This window comes from Mesocricetus auratus, unplaced genomic scaffold (genome assembly GCF_017639785.1).
Source record: "Mesocricetus auratus isolate SY011 unplaced genomic scaffold, BCM_Maur_2.0 Super-Scaffold_100007, whole genome shotgun sequence".
NCBI lineage: Eukaryota > Metazoa > Chordata > Mammalia > Rodentia > Cricetidae > Mesocricetus > Mesocricetus auratus.
Genome location: NW_024429191.1, coordinates 54,250,410 through 54,267,632, shown reverse-complemented (window position 1 = coordinate 54,267,632; position 17,223 = coordinate 54,250,410). Strand labels below are relative to the sequence as shown.

The 17,223-nt window shown below is 41.2% G+C and overlaps 1 protein-coding gene across 2 annotated transcripts in view; it reads right to left on the bottom strand.

Annotated features, from left to right (window-relative positions):
* Positions 1-1,793: 1,793 nt before the first annotated feature.
* Ywhae (tyrosine 3-monooxygenase/tryptophan 5-monooxygenase activation protein epsilon) overlaps positions 1,794-17,223 on the bottom strand; it is a 37,756-nt gene continuing 22,326 nt past the window's right edge. The window contains exons 3-7 of one of the 2 annotated variants that reach the window (XM_013111702.3): positions 13,506-13,612; positions 12,419-12,625; positions 9,380-9,516; positions 4,390-4,434; positions 1,794-2,743 (exon numbers count right to left, since the gene is read on the bottom strand). In XM_013111702.3, coding sequence (XP_012967156.1) covers positions 4,427-4,434; positions 9,380-9,516; positions 12,419-12,625; positions 13,506-13,612 — 459 coding nt within the window. In that variant the 3' untranslated portion in view covers positions 1,794-2,743; positions 4,390-4,426. The remainder of the gene's footprint in view (positions 2,744-4,389; positions 4,435-9,379; positions 9,517-12,418; positions 12,626-13,505; positions 13,613-17,223) is intronic. The other variant, XM_005067391.4, reaches the window with a different exon arrangement.

Genomic DNA, 17,223 nt, shown 5'->3' with positions numbered 1-17,223 from the left:
ATGGGGCCAGGGGTGAATGTCCTCAGAGGTTTGTTTGTTGTTGTTTTGTTTTTGAGGGGGAGGGTGCAGGTAAGGGTTCCTCTGTATAGTCCTGGCTGTCCTAGAACTCACTCTAAACCAGGTTGACTTCAAACTCCAAACACCTGCCTACCTCTGCCTCCCTAGTGCTGAGAGATTAAAGGCACACACTACCACTGCCCGGCCTGTTTTGATTTTTTAAAGATTCACTATTTTTTAAAAAATCATGAGCTGGGCATTGGTGGCGCATGCCTTTAATCCCAGCACTTGGGAGGCAGAGGCAGACGGATCTCTGTGAGTTCGAGACCAGTCTGGTCTAAGAGCAAGTGCCAGGATAGGCTCCAAAGCTACACAGAGAAACCCTGTCTCGAGAACCAAAAAAATAAATGACCATATATATCACATGTTTGCTGATGCTCGTGGAGGCCAGGTGTCAGTCAGATCTTGTGGAACTAGAATTACAAGCAATGGTGGGTGACCAGATATGGTTCACAGCATGTGCTCTTAATCAGTGGGCCATTTTTCTAGCCCTTGTCCACTGAAGTTTCACAAGATCAAGTCCATGAGTCAGATAGACATTAGTGTTAAGTGCAGTAACACTGTGAGCACCCACATTAGAGCTTTGTGACTTTGATTTGGGCATTAAGTGTCTAGAAACGGTATGCTGGATATAAAGCCATCAATAATCTAAAAACCCCTTTATAGAAAAGGAATTCGCTAAATTTATTATTTCAACTGCTGGCATGTCCTGGAGATAAACTAAAATCTGGTCATGTGCATGCTTGTAAATCCTAACAATTTGGGAGGGTGGATTACTAGTCTGCGTGAATTGACCTTGTATAATAATCATGGTCCTCTCTTTAAAAAACAAAACGTACAGGGTGCAGTGGTGCGTCTCTTTAATACCAGCACTTCGGAGGTAGAGGCAGGTGGAACTCTGAGTTCGAGAATAACCAGATCTACAAAGCAAGTCCCAGGACAGCCAGTGCTACACAGGAGAAACTCTTGTCTTGAACCAAAATTATGAAGACTAGGCATCAACATCCACTAAACTACACCATAGTAGTAGAGAACTCTGGGGAGTGTTTTGTAATCAAGAACATTTCTTTCAACTCGAACTGCAGAAGGTATGTTTTCTGACATGGGATATTCCCAGCCGCACCATGCTACCCTTGCAGACAGTCAACATTGCTCACTGTCGCACCTATGGAACAGCAAAACCGGATACACCTTAGGAACTCAGGCATTCAGCAGTGTTAAAGGAAACCAAAGTATCCACACACACTACCACATACACTGCCTCTGAACAAACTATGCACATATTCTAGATCTTTCTGGTAAGGGTGATAGTAACAAGGAATTCAATTACTGTTCTTGCCACTAGCTTTTGCAGAGAGGAAATGTAATTTTATTTTAGACCTAAGAGAATTATTTTGACACTCTGAACTTTATCTGGTTGTACAACTCAAAATTACACAACAGAAAATGATCCATAGCTACACCTGTGTAAAATATGATTGTTGTACTTTAATGATAAACTTAAACATAAATATTGTGCTGCTAACTGGTTTGAAGGACAGGACATGTAATCTACTGATTTGGTTGTTCAACACATTACAAACACTTTCCCCATGCCCCAAATACAATCACTGAGAAACAAATGATTTGTGTAAGATAAAATAGGGAATATTTTCACATTCAGACAAACAATGCTGTCAAATATGTTTGGACTAGAGATTTTATTTTAGAAGTATAAAGGATGGAGGCGTAATATATTTGGCATTTTTAATTTAGGTTTGTTTTATTTAAGTTTAATGTTAATTCCATGCTGTGTTTCAGTAAGAACAATACAGAGTCTGTATCTGTGGCTCCAGTCAGATATCCAGTAGTACAAATTAGCTTCAAGTTACACATACTGAACAAAAGAGGTTGAGCGAGCGAAGGAGGAGGGAAGGAGGCTGAGGAGCAAGGGAGGAGTAAGAGAGTGGAACACGCATGCAGGCTTCCATACCACCTTCAATGCTAACCTGCGTCAGAGGGGGAGGAGTCGGCAAGAATGAGCAGCCACGGATTGTTGAACTGTTACCAGCACCACGCTTTTCAGCAACACTTCAGCAGAGTTCCAAACACATTTTACAGCAAAACCATTACAACAAGCTCCCCCAAAACACCTCAAGCTAACACCCAATTAAGTTTAAACATTGGTATAAAATTCAATTTAAACAAAAAAAGGAAAAATGACAGCACATATGCCTCTATCATGTGATTAATCTTTCTTAGATGCTATCACCTAGAAGTCTAATGGCTTTCAAATGTCATTTCCATTTCTAATGATGATCTTGCCACATGTGGCTGGAGACAATACAGTAATGCTGAAAAAGCCTCTATGCAGTCCTGTTAGTGTTGTAAAGAACCTAAAAGCTGGGACCAGTAAAATCCACAGAAATTCACTCTTGCCTTTAAGAACTTCTGAAAACTGTTTGTTTGTTTTAAAAAAAGGGAGAGGGGAGAGAAAAAGAAAACGAAAGAAAAACAACAGGGCAGGAACCTAAATTCTGAGACCAAATGTGAAAGTCAAATTTGGTGGTTCTCAGTGACAATGGGACACTTCCAGGGGGGAGGGTGAGGGGAGGGTGATCAGAGATGTGTTCTCTTGTTGGCTTTATTATGTCTCACTGATTCTCATCTTCCACATCCTGCAGCGCTTCTTTATTCTGCTCTTCACCTGTAAGAAACAAGGCAGTTACTTCACACTGTCACAAGACATTAGTCCAAGCTAAGAGTTCCTAGTTTCACTACAACTGTTAGCAAACTCCTGGCAGAGGCCTTCTCACAAATGAGGTGCTTAAACCAACCACGGTCCTGAAACAGTCAAGAGTTAGAGGATGATAAAATTAAAAAATTTAAAGGCCCAAAAATTAAATGTCTCTGTTAAACAAGCTCTTCAAGAGTACACAGCAGAAAGAATATTATCAAAATGACCTTCAAGCCTTTGTGTGTTTCTTGGGCCAAATACTCTTTCTCAATAACCTCACCTCTTCAAGAACCAACAGTATTTTGCTTTTTTATCTTTTGGAGGGGCAATCTACCCACCAGTTCAACATGAGCTATCCTTCTAGGGAATAAAAGCTCCATGGGAATCCTCCAGTGTTTGGGGAGGATGTGCTATGGACAGGAGGACTTCTTTGTATGCTGGCCAGACAGGCCAAACAGCAGATTCCTTCAGAGTGAAACACACGTCACTGAGGTTATTACAGAAGGGCATTTGAGCCAGCTCTCATGCTATTTCTCTTTACTCTTTGAACATGACAATTAGCCTGCCAAGTTTCACGTTTCAGCTGTACTATGACATGCAGAGAAAGCCAAATCTATTCACCGGAGGGTCATCTACCTACTTATAAGCATTAACTGAGTCAGCCACAGTATGGAAACATGCGAAGCTTGTGCTAAAAAAATAATCCAACAGGTAAAAAATCATATTCTTTTGTACTTTATAATATGGAGAATTACTAGTTTGAATTAAAAAAAGATCACTCAATTAACCAGAGGGCAGGGTGTATAGCATGTATTTAGCATGCATAAGGCTCTATGTTCAATCTCTAGCAATATATAAAAATAAGAACACATGGAACCACACACTCAATTGCTACTTAACCAGTTTTTAAAATGCTACCAAACTATTAAAAAAGGCAGCCTAACAACAGAAACAGCTAAGATGATAAGCTGTCCATTTATAATGCGTACACATGTTGCACTTATACTAAGGCCAGCTTTTAAACAGTCTGACGCATTACCACAGCTAAGCATCAAGTAAAGCACTCTAAAACATCTGTGGTAAGTAAGTTTGACATTGATACGTCAGGTCTTTATCATATCACAAAGGCTCAAGGCCAGCCTGAACTACATATACATAGTAAGACCCTGTCTCAAAAATAAAAGTTGCTCAGAAAGCACATGGGTGGTTTAACTTGTAAGATAGAAAAGACATGCAAAGACAAACATAACCACCTACTAGGAAAGAACGGAGGGGGCCAACCCTCCAGAGCAATGCATCCCAAGCTCAGAAACTTGCATGTTCAATCTCATTTGTAACAGGAACACACTGGGAAGTGTGCTAACAGACCACAGGAACACGCACAAGCAACTGGCAGACATGACAAAAATCTCAGCCACTCAGACACAAGTCATGAAAGTCACTGCATATGTAAGGCACACAAACTAGACGAGGCAGGTAGCAGGCCACAGCTGTCTCCAGACTTAGCGCCTGAGAATGTAAACAGGTGAGTCTGTAAGGACAGGTGGTAACAGGCAAGCATGATTAGTGAGACCCAAAATAAAAGCAGAGCTCCCTGCACCACAGCAACGACTTACAAAGTAGTTTTAAGGGAAGGAAGAGTTGGGTTTTCCTTTAGGAATCTACAGTCAAGAAGAAAGGGAGGGAGAGCATCAGATGAAAGCACATTACAGGAAAATAAACCACAACAAGACAAAGGAAACATCCTTGAGTCCCAGGAGTCAGCTCTGGTTTTTCCAGTTGAATAAATCTCAGGAATTAACCTCTCCAATTCTTCCCTTCACTCCTAAGGACTTTTGGGAAGTTTATAAAAGGGGGGGAGACCCACTGCAGAAGGAAAAGGAGCAGTCCTTTTAGCAGTGTGACCCAGTAAAGAATCTCTGTGCTTCACACATGCTGCAGGATGTGGCCCAACTCCTGGATGGACATGGACAGACGCACGACCGCACGCGTGCGCGCACACACACAAAATTTTTTAAAATCAGAACTATCTTCCTGGGCTGGTAAGATAGCTCAGCAGCAGTTAAGAATACTGAAAGTTATTGCAGGACATGGGTTCAGTTCTCAGCACCCATGAGGTGTCTCACAGCCATATGTAACTCAACTCAAGTTCCACTTGGAACTGACATCCTCTTCTGGCCTCTGCAGGTACCAGGCAGGTATGTAGATTTACACACACACACACACACACACACACACACACACACACACACACACACACACACACACACACACAGAGGCAAAATACTCATAAAAAATAAAAAAATTATGTTCAATAAATTAAGTCGGTCATTAATATACTCTACAGGAAAAAGACATACAAGTAGGTAAGTAAACCATAAACATTATTAGATGTTCTCTAGTCAAACGCTTAATAAGACTATTTTTCACAACCAAAAATAAAAAGGCTCTAACTTTAGCCAGGGAGTGGTGGTATACACCTTTAATCCCAGTGCTTGGGGAAAGCAGAGGTAGGTGGGTCTCTGAGTTCCAGGCCAGCTGGGCTGCACAGAGAAACCCCATCTGGGAAAAAGCCAACAAAAAGGCAATGTAACTAAGCTGAATGATGGGAAACTGTGAATCCCACAACAGAAATGTTTCCACATGTACACACTGTTACAGATGGGAGAACTCAGTCTGTAAAGGTATAAAAGTGCTTGCTACATAAGCATAAGACCACATAAAAAAGGCAGGTATGTGGTACAGAGAGATGGATTTCTGGAAATGCTGGGGAGTCACGCTAGACAATCAGTAAGGCCGGAGCAATGAGATAGTCTGTCTGAAACACACACACACACACACACACACACACACACACACACACACACACACACACACACACACACACACACACACACACACACACACACACACACACACTCTCTCTCTCTCCCCCTCCCTCTGTGTGTGTGTGTGTGTGTGTGTGTGTGTGTGTGTGTGTGTGTTACCTCTAGTCTCTATACATACCACAAATGGCCCTACCCCCTACACAGAATTTTTTTAGTAGTTTATAGGGCCTAGTAAAATGACCCAAATAAGATGATATTGTTTTGGAAGCCAGATGATGTTAAGTTTAATGCTCAGAACCCAAGTAAAGGTGGAAAGAACGTGATCTAGAACAGGAGGATCTAAGATGGAGGTCAGCCTGGTCCATACAGAGAAAGCAGGAGCACACCCACCCCCAAAGTTGGAGTGAAACTGCCAAGTTATCTTCACACTTCCATGTGCATGGACTCCATGCACACACAAAACAAATGAAGTTTAAGCAAATTGAGTCTAAACGCATATAAATTATATTTCACTTAATGAAGGGGAATCGTTGGAGCAGGGTTTCACTATGTAGTCCTGACTGGCCTGGAATTCACTAGTACACCAAGATAGTTTTCAACTCAGATCTGCCTGCCTCAGCCTCTAGAGTGCTGGGATTAAAGACAATTGTCTACATTACTTTTATTGATACTGGTTTATCACTGATAATAAGCTACAGCACAACTACAAAATATGAACTTTCCAAACTTCACAACTTTCTATAATGATGTAGCTCAGGTAGGCCTCAAATTTACTATACATAAGAAAGTACTCTACCAACTGAAAAAAAAATTTTAAAGACTGGCAAAATGGCTCAGTAGGTTACAGTTCTTGTTATAAAAGCAAGATGACCCCATCCCAAATATCCAATACCCACATGAAAGTTGGGCATGGGGAAAAAATGCTACAGTAAGGGAGAGAGACAGGCAAATAGTGGGAGCTCAATGGACAGCCAGTCTACTGAGACCTAGCTTCCAACAGTAGGGTAGAATGGGATTTAAGACACCCACACAATCCTGTGCCTCCACCACATGTGCCTAAGTACCACCACTGACACAGGTGCACATATGCCCACACGGATAACTAGTGAAATAAATAAAATGGCTCTTTGTGTGTGTGGTGGGGGGGTTGTTTTTGAGACCAGGTTTCTCTGTATAGCACTGGCTATCCTGGAACTTGTTCTGTTGACCAGACTGGCCTTGAACTTACACCTGTCTTCCAAGTGCTGGGAATAAGGGCATGCACCACCACTGTGGTGGCTCTATCAAGATGGTAGGAAAAGTGTGTGGGAAGTTCATATCCCGTATCTCATCACAACACTTGTCTTGTAATGCATAAAGACTTAGTGAGCTTTTAGCAGCTGAACCAAGTTCTCATGTTAGTACCACAAGCTAAAGTCAAAAATCAAGGAAATGGGATAGCATTCATAACCCGTGCACACTTCCAAAGCATGTCAATCTAACCAGAAACTATAGTTAGAAGTAAGCTATTAAATAGAAGCTTCTGCCTGAGTAACACTCTTAACATTACTGCAATTAAGACAGAAAAAACTAAACCAGGCAGTGGTTGGCATTCGCCTTTAATCCCAAAAGCAGAGACAGGAGGATCTTTGTAAGTTCTAGGCCAGCCTGGTTACAGAGCAACTTCCAGGACAGGTTCCAAAGCTACATCGAAATACTGTCTTGGAAAAAAACAAAACAGAAAAACCAGGTGAGTGGTGGTGGCACAAGCCTTTAATCATTGCTTGGGAGAAACAGGCAGGTACATTACTGTAAGTTTGAGGCCAGCCTGGTCTATAAAGTGAGGACAGTTACACAGAGAAACCCTGACTCGAAAAAAAAACACAGATTAATTTTAGGGTGTGATATGATTAAGTGGTTGGGGTGCTCTTACAGAGTTCAAAACTTCTTTTCCCTTCATTTGTGAGGTAGTTAAGTAATAGCCAGTTGTAATTCCAGTTCCAAGGATCTGACATGCTCTCTTATGACTTCTTTGGGCTCTGGACATGCATGACATATTTATGCATGCTAGCAAAACACTCACTTAAAAAAATTTTAAGAAATCTTAGAGCTGAGAAATTAAAAGCACTGATTGTTCTTCCAGAGGATCCGAGTTTAATTCCCAGCACCTACATAATGGCTCACACCTGTAACTCCAGTTCCAGGGGCTCTGCCAATCTCTCTTCTGGCCTCTGAAAGCACCAGGTACATGTGTAGTACACACATATGCAGGCAAAACACCCATACACATAAAATAATTGTCTAATAATTAATCTTATTTTTAAAAACCATAATACTTTGTTTCCAATTCCCTACACCAAGTATATAAAACTAACTCATAATAGATATTCAATAATTTTGCCATCAACCCCAGATAAAGCCTATCTTTTGCCAGGCAATGGTGGCCCAGGCCTTTAACCCCAGCACTTGGGAGGTGGGGGGAAGTGGCAGGCAGATCTTTAAGAGGCCAGCCTGGTCTACAGCACTAGTTCTGGAACAGCTAATGTTATACCAAAACAAAAAACAAAACCCAGTCTCTAAAAATAACAAGAACCAATAAAGTGTAACTAAGTGTTAGAACATGTGGCTAACATGCACAAGGGTCTGGATTCTATGTACACACGTGTACACATACACACACACACACACACACACACACACACCTTTAAAAAAAAAACAAATGGGGCTGGAGAGATGGCTCAGAGGTTAAGAGCACTGACTGCTCTTCCAGAGGTCCTGAGTTCAATTCCCAGCAACCACATGGTGGCTCACAACCATCTACAATTTAATCTGGTGCTCTCTTCTGGCATGTAGGCAGAACACTGTATATGTAATAAATCTTTTTTAAAAAAAAACAAATGTGACAAACTTCAACTTTTATATTTGAAGTTAAAACTTACACATGCATTTCCACAAACAGCAATTACTTCCCCCAAAACAGTAACTTTGCAAATAAAAATCCAAGACCAGACATACCAGAACCCTTAAGCATGAACCTAAGGACAGATTCATTTTATTTCTCGTAGAACCCTAGAGAAAAAGATTTCTACATGGGGTACAGCAAGAGGTGAAGTATGTACCTGGCACACAGACCTGAGGTTTGGAGACCCCCCCAATGCAGAGATGTTTCATTAATACCTACTAATGCCATATAGTTTCATAAACAACCTCTGCTACCCCCTCCCAGCTGATTTTCAGAAAGTAAAAAATAATGGGGGATACAGAGATACCTCAGTGGTTAAGAGCACTGCCTGCTCTTCTAAAGGATCCAGGTTCAATTCCCAGCACCCAGATGGAGGCTTACAAGCATCCATAACTCCTGTTCTAGGGATTCATCATTGCCTTTTTCTGGCCTCTGAGGACATTCATGCAGTACACAAACACATGTAGGAAAAATACTCAAAGCACGTAAGGCAATACAATTAAGTTTTAAAAAATAAAGTAAAAAGGAAATGGTTTCCTGTCATGTTTGTCCCTATAATGACTAAAGCAGTATGAGTACTTAAAAAAATTAGTAAAGGCAAAACTTTTATGGCTTTGAATATCTGCGTAATATTTCTACACATATGAAATTGTCAAACAGGCCTTTTACTTATCTGTCAAGGGCCAAAATGGCACTTGGGCATCATTCCCTATAGAAGGAATAAACTTCAACTACTGCAGAGAGGCTATGACTCTGAATAACACACAAAGATTAAGAAACACCAAAAGAGTTCTTAGAAGAGGCAACCAGCAAAGAGAAACATCTGGGCTTGCTCACCATCACCCTGCATGTCTGAGGTCCAGAGCGTCAGGTTATCACGTAGCAGCTGCATGATAAGCGTAGAGTCCTTATAGCTTTCTTCACTCAGCGTGTCCAGTTCTGCAATTGCATCATCAAAAGCTGCTTTTGCCAACCTGAAATAAACGCACCATCAGTAATCAATTAACAGTAAAGATAGGAATGGGCTATTTCTCAGTTACTCCAGTAGTCCCACTGCTATAAAGGTAACATAGACAAATGCTGAAAAGATAACTGAATAAAAACATGTAAGACTGTGTTTTTGTTCAGCTTGCTTTTAATTAAAAAAACTTTTAAAAGATGTATTTGCAGAATTTTATATGGATGCACCTTACAGTCAGGTGACAACTGTCACAGCTGCCTCTCTCCCTCCATCACATAGATCCCCAAGGACCAAACTCAGGCTAATCAGGCTTGATAACAAGTATCCCTACCTACTCAGGCATCTCAAGAGATGCCCCTGTTGCTTTTTAAACAACTTCCTATACAAAGCCTTAAATTTTCAAGCCTAGCAGAGGGTAAGCAAACAGTATATAGATAAAAGATCCAGTTTCATGCCAGCTGGGGTGACACAGTGAGACTATCTCAAAGCAATTACATAAATTGCCTCAGTCTTTCAGATGGTATGATTACAGGTCTGCACCACCTCACTGGGCTAAGGAACTAATTCTTCTCCGTGTTGCCCTGGCTGTCCTGGAACTCAGCCTACAAACCAGAGATCCACCTGTCTCTGCTTCCTCATGCTGCGATTAAAGTGTACATCACCACCCCCAGCCAAGATTTACTATTTTTGGTAATATGATGTATTTGTATTTATATGCACAAGAAAGCAGGTGTCAGAGATGAGGCTGGAAGCATCAGATCCCCTGGAGCTGGGGTCATAGGCATTTGTGACCTGCTTCATGCAGATACTGGAAATAAACTCAGGTACCCTAAAACTATATGTTCTAACAGTGAGCCATCTCTCTAGCCCCAAGCCACTAATTTTTAATTCAATTTACATGAAGTATTATAAATAGGCTAGACTGTGAAAATAATCTACATAGTCCAGCCTCCACCAAAATACATTTGTGACAAAGATATTTTCCTGCCAGGCAGTGGTGGCACAAACCTTTAATCCCAGCGTTCAGAAGGCAGAGGCAGTAAGTAGGATCTCTGTGAGTTCAAGGCCAACCTTATCAGTACTGAGTTCTAAGGACAGCCAGGGCTACACAGAAAAACTCTGCCTAGAAAATCCAAAAAGATTCAAGTATCTTTGGGTAAGACACAAATGTGGCATATACCTACAATGGATACAATTCAGAACCCATCTAACCTCACCTAAAGGAAAAGGGAGGGAAAAAATTCTTTTATTTTGTTCAGTGTCTCCTATAGCCCTAGATGGCTTTGAATGCCTAGCTGTCCTGCCTCCACCTCCAGAGCACTGGAATCACAGGGATAGACCTTCACACCCAGCTTCTGGAAGAGGAGGATTGAGACAGGGTTTCACACTGTAACCCAGGCTGACTTCAACTGCAATCATCCTCCTGCCTCAGTCTCTTGAGGACTGGGATTACAGGCATAAGTCACTGCCCCTGGGCAGAAGATCTATAGATAGTTACCAAGAAATTAATACAGTAGACAGAAAGGGACAGATATGATTCTACTTATATAAGATGCCAAGAACAAACAAATTCAGGTTAGAAGAGACTAGGGAATGGAATTACTACTTAAGCTTAGTTTGGGTCAAGTGATGAAATGGTTAGTACTGATGGTCCAAAAAAAAAATTGTGAGTATACTAAACTCACTCAAGTACACACATGAAAATGAAGGTTGAGCCGGGGGTTGGTGGCACATGCCTTTAATACCAGCATTCAGAAGGCAGAGGCAGGTGGATCTCTGTGAGTTGGAGGCCAGCCTGGTCTCAACAGAGCAAGTTCCAAGACAGCCTCCAAAGTTACAGAGAAACCCTGTCTCGAAGAAAAAAAAAAAAAAAAGAATTCTTTGTAGTATATATGTTTACCAGTATAACAATCCTTAATTTACATTACGATTTAAAACCTAGAAACAAGCTGATATAAAAATGGGAGAAAAGGAGGTTGAAGAGATGGCTCAGCGGTTAAGTACATTTACTGCCTTTCCACGGGATCCAAATTCTATTTCAAGTACCCACAATTTGCTCACAACTATGTGATGTCCCCGATTTGTTTATTAGGGTCCATCATAGTAGAAAGAGAATCAAATCCCTTAAGTTGTCCCGACCTTCATCTGCCATGCTATCCATACACCCACCCACACCCACACATGCACACGCAGAATTTTTAGTGTGGCAACAGTTTCATAAACACCACTGAGACTAATATAATTGTTTGTATTCAACAGAAAAAAATTTTTTAATATGTTCGTGCCAGGAAGTGGTGGCACACACCTCTGGTCCCAGCACTTGGGAGGCAGAGGCAGGTGAATCTCTTTAAGTACCAGGGCAGCCAGGTCTACAGATCAAGTTCTAGGATAGCCAAGGCTACATAGGGAAACTGTCTTGAGAAACAACCACAACAAAAAAAGTTCAACAAGGGCTGGAGAGATGGCTCAGAGGTTAAGAGCCACTGGCTGTTCTTCCAGAGGTCTTGAGTTCAATTCCCAGCAACCACATGGTGGCTCACAACCATCTGTAATGAGATCTGGTGCCCTCTTCTGGCCTGCAGGGATACATGCAGACACAACACTGTGCACATAATAAATAAACAAATATTTTTTGAGAGTTCACCAAGAGTATTAAATGCATTCCCAGAGAAGTGAGGTGGTAAATGTATATGATCCCTAACAATTGAAAGAATGAGATATGAGAACCGAACATTCAAAGATAGGCTAGGCAAGACACCTGCTACCAAAACCCTGTCATAAGCAACTCAAAGACCAAATGAACACTAATAGATAAAAATTAAGTCAACAGAGCCCTGTGACAACCTACGAAACAGAAAGTAGCCCTCTAGAACCTCTGCACTCCACACTGGGAACTTGCTTCCTCCATAACTTACCTGCAGGCACGGTCAGGGGAATTAAGAATTTCATAGTAGAATACGGAAAAGTTGAGAGCAAGACCTAAACGAATGGGGTGCGTTGGAGGAAGTTCTGTCATCGCAATGTCACTAGCAGCTTTGTAAGCCACGAGGCTGTTTTCTGCGGCCTCCTTCCTGTCATTTCCTGTGGCAAACTCAGCCAGATACCTGTGGTAGTCCCCTTTCCTACAACACAACAGCAAATAAAAACCACAATTAGAAACTACTTATTGGAGCATGACAATTTTCTCTACCATGCAGTACATGACAAAATACAGTTAACAATTAAGACATAATTTTAGAAACTTTAAAAACAACTTCAGAATCCGTCGCTTGACTCATCTCTTCTTTCCTTAATGATTTCATATTAAAAATTATTGGGAAACCCTCACAGAATATAAGTAAAAAACAAAATCACCTAACTAGTATAAAAGTGTTTCCAAAGAACATATACATTCATTAATCACAATGCACATTTGCTGCTGACACTACAGTGATTAGACACCTCGAGTCCTGAGCACAATGAGCCCCTGCTATTCCTGAGCTATCATACCACAGACAGTTAAGATTATACTGTGAACTTCACAGCTTTAGTTGTAAGAGGAAGGAAGCCACAAAAGAAAAACCCAGGTAGTGTGTGGTGACATATAATTCTTACGAAGTTGATAGAGGGTTGCTCCAAAACTGTGGCCAACCTGATGAATGAGTTCCAAGCTTCCAGGGCTTTCTTGTTCTCAGAGTATAAACTGGGAATGGTGGCTCACACCTTAATCCCAGGAAGCAGAGGTGGGCTGAACTATGATTTCTAAGCTAGCATGGTCTACCATTGTGAGTCCCAGTATAAACTATGGGAACGACAATCAAAAGCTAGGTATTTTGTAAAGTGCAACAATATCAATTCTTCATTAGTACTGTATTTGCAACTAATTAAAACTTTAAGTTTTAGTAACTAACCCTCCAATATTCAACTGTTTAAAGTCAAAAGTTGAAAACCTACATTTAAAAAGTTATGGTTCTAAGGCTAACTTTAAATCTCACATTTTTTCCCTACTAATATAGAACCTACATTTTATAATAGAAAACCTTGGACTCGCCAGTGTTAGCTGCTGGAATGAGGTGTTTGTCCAGTACATCCAGAATGTCACAACAGATTAACTTGAGCTCAGTTTCAACCTAGGAAGGGAAAACATGAGATTAAGTTTGGCAATTTGAAAGTCTTGCTATATGTACTCCACCAAGTTTGATCTGAGAAGAGCCTAGTCTTAAACAGAGTATCTTTTCTTACCTGACTCCAAACTCTTTCTTTCCTTAAACCTTAAGTTGACAGAAAACTATTCAGAGAAAGTCTCTTCCTTTCTAAAACATACACACACACCACCTAAAGAATCACCAGTGAATAACATATAACATTTTCTCTAAGCGTTAGGCACTTAAATGAATTAATTTCCATTATAACAGCTACTCTTGGTTGTTTACTTGATTACACTTAGAAGTAACAAAACCCAAGCAGCTAGGCACACCTGGATTTTTCTTGGTATGATAGTTTGAGGTAGGACACCCACCCTAAATCTGGATCGTGTGAGGTCAGAAGATCTACCTAAACCCTGGCCACACCTTCAGAGGTCAGCTCACATAAAGGGACAAGGATGAAGGAAGCTGGTGCAGTCTCAGCCCTCACACTGGCACGTTCATCTATCCTGAGCCATAATTCCCCTAGTACTAGAACCAGTACACTATCAGATTCCAATGGGGACTGAAAACTGGCAGTTCTCTAAGACCTCCCAGAGACTTTAGTACCAGACTGGGAATGCTGGGGCATTCGGTCTTGTGGATTGAACTACTTCTGAATCCTTAGCCATTGTGTCAGGAGACAGCTCATGTTAGACTTCTCAGTCATAGCCTGTAAGTGGCTCTAGTAAGTCATAAATGTGTATGTATACATATACATACACACATGTGTATATATTTATTTTCAAGATGCAGCATTTGCTAGAACTTTAAAATGGAGCTGGAAAGATGGCTCACGGTTAAGAGCATTGTCTGCTCTTCCAGAGGAGCTGGGTTCAATTCCCAGCACCCACATAGCAGCTCACAACTGTCTGCAATTCCAGTTCTAGGGGATCCAACACCCTTACATGGACACACCAATGCAAATAAACAAATCATGGGGGGGATTTTAAAACAACAGGAGAGTGAACTGGGATATAGCTTAGTGGTAGGGTATTGGCCTAGAAGGGAACAATTCTCAGCACCACAACAAATATGTAAGGACAAGTGGGTGACAGGATTTGAACCAATGCAGTTCTAAGATAAAGCCAAAACTCAAACCCAGACAGTTTGTCTCCAGTACTAATATGTTCCAACAATCACTCACTTCATTGTAAAGATCAGAACCAGTTACAACAGCAAAAGTATCTAGGCCAAAGTAAATGTCAACATGTATCTCTCTCTATTGGTTTCTAATGTTTAAAGCACACAGTATCTCTAAACTCATGGTGGGATTTGATGTAAGGTTGTATTGAATTTGTGACACAGGAATATCTGATGTTGGTATTTCTCAAGAAGGGAATTTGAAATTCCAACAAATGTGAAGTTTATGGCCTTCCTCAATTTCAATAGGTAGGGTAAATGATGTCACATATCTCAAGACGTTTTCTGAAAACAAGTAACACTGCTTTGCTTTATATAAACTTTTATATAACATGCTAGCCTGTGAAGCAGGCTTCTCTACTGAAGCACATAATTCCACATAAAGGAGTTGTAATAATAAAACTGTACCTTGTGCAAACTGTACCAGAGTGTGGGCTGTGTGTGCCTGGAGTCCCTGGTTACTAGCTTATAGTTAGTTCTTCCAACGTTGAGGAGAGGCGATTGGCCAATCGCTCAAACATGTTCATCTTGCTCTCCATTTTATGTAATTCAGACACTAAAAAATTCTCCCATTTTTCTTATACTCTTGTCCTTAGTTCAGTAAGGCTGACTGTACCTCTCTTGTGGCTTTTCAAGTTGAGATCAAGTCACTGTTACAGTCTCCTAGATCCTTACTACCTATCACTCCAAAGCTTTCCTTGCAACCCCACACTCAGATTCCACATCACTGCGTGCCTCCATGCCCTTCTCCCTTGTTCACAAAGTAACTACAGTCTACTTTCTTTCCAGTGACCTGATATATCACCATGGTATAAACAAACCACTGGTCTAATCTTCCTCACCTGCCTGTGTTTCAACAGCCCTAACTTTCTGCCCTACCCTGGACAATCCCTGGCCACCTCCTTTTCTTTATAGTTCCTTATTCCTACTAAGAGGCTTATCTAGACTTCATCTCCCAATTGACCAGTTTTTCCCTTGTCTCCTCATCACATCCTATAGTCTTAACTGTAATTTTCCTCAGTCTTCATGCCTGAAAAACAACAAATTGTCTGCTGATCCAAGGTATCTGAGGACAATAATCCCAACATACCTCCATAAGACCTCTGGCATGGTCCTTTACCCAAGTCATATCTCCAGTTTTATCACCTATAAATTAGGTAACCTTTCCAGGGACATTTATTTACTCACTTTTTTTTTGAGACAGGGTTTCTCTGCATTGTTTTGGAGGCTGTCCTGGAACTCGCTCGGTAGACCAGGCTGGTCTTGAACTCACAGAGATCCACCTGCCTCTGCCTCTCAAGTGTTGGGATTAAAGGCATGCACCACCAACACCCGGCTTTACTTACTTCTTAATGTTGCTAGGGATTAAGCCCAGAACATTACACATGCTGGGCAAGAGCTCAGCATGCACTAGTAGGTTCCCATTTTTTTAATATATAAATACACCTACATAACTTCATAAATTCTTCTGAGTTTAAGAGCCCCTATAGTTTCTATGGTTTGAAATAACAACAACCAGAACGAGTCTCCATAAAAAAAAAGTAATTCTTGTTTCATCAGTATTTATATCCAACTATTTAATACACAGAGGCATACAAATATTTATCAAATTGGCCTACATGGGGGCTGCCAAGATGGTTCAGTTGGTAGGACTGATGGCCTGAGTTCGAGCTCTGGGACCCGTAGAGTAAGAAGACCAACTCACAAAGTTGCCCTCATCTCTACACACACCACGGCGATCCCTGAGTACATAAATAAATGAAAAAACTGAAGGTGTACCAGGCAGTGGTGGCGCACTTTAATACCAGCACTCAGGAGGCAGAAGCAGGCAGATATCTGTGAGTTCAAGGCCAACTGGGTCTACAGAGTTCCAGGACAGGCTCCAAAGCTACAGAGAATCACTGTCTCGAAAAAAAAACAAGCAACAAGCAAAGGGGCTGGAGAGGTGGCTCAGAGGTTAAGAGCAGGGGCTGCTGCTCTTCCAGAGGTCAAGAGTTCAATTCCCAGCAACCACAAGGTGGCTCACAACCATCTGTAATGAGATCTGATGCCCTCTTCAGGCAGGCAGGCAAACATGTAGGTAGAACACTATGCATAATAAAATGGGGGGAGGGAGAGAGAGGGAGAGAGAAACACCCTGAGTTGTCCTATATGTTCACTAAAGTTGTCAATGAAATGATTTATAATAGCACAGCGAAAGGAACAGTTCTATTTGTTTTTTACTTGTGTGCCTATGTCGGACACAGTGGTAAAGTGTGTACTCCAGGTCTAATCCCTAGCATTCCTCCCCCTCAGGACATTTCCCCCTCTGTAGCTTCTACAACAAATAGTTCTTGGCTTTTATCCCAAAATATCCTCTAGCCTGTAATTTCTAACCAAGGTAAGTAAAAAGTTAAAAATACATTTGTCTATGT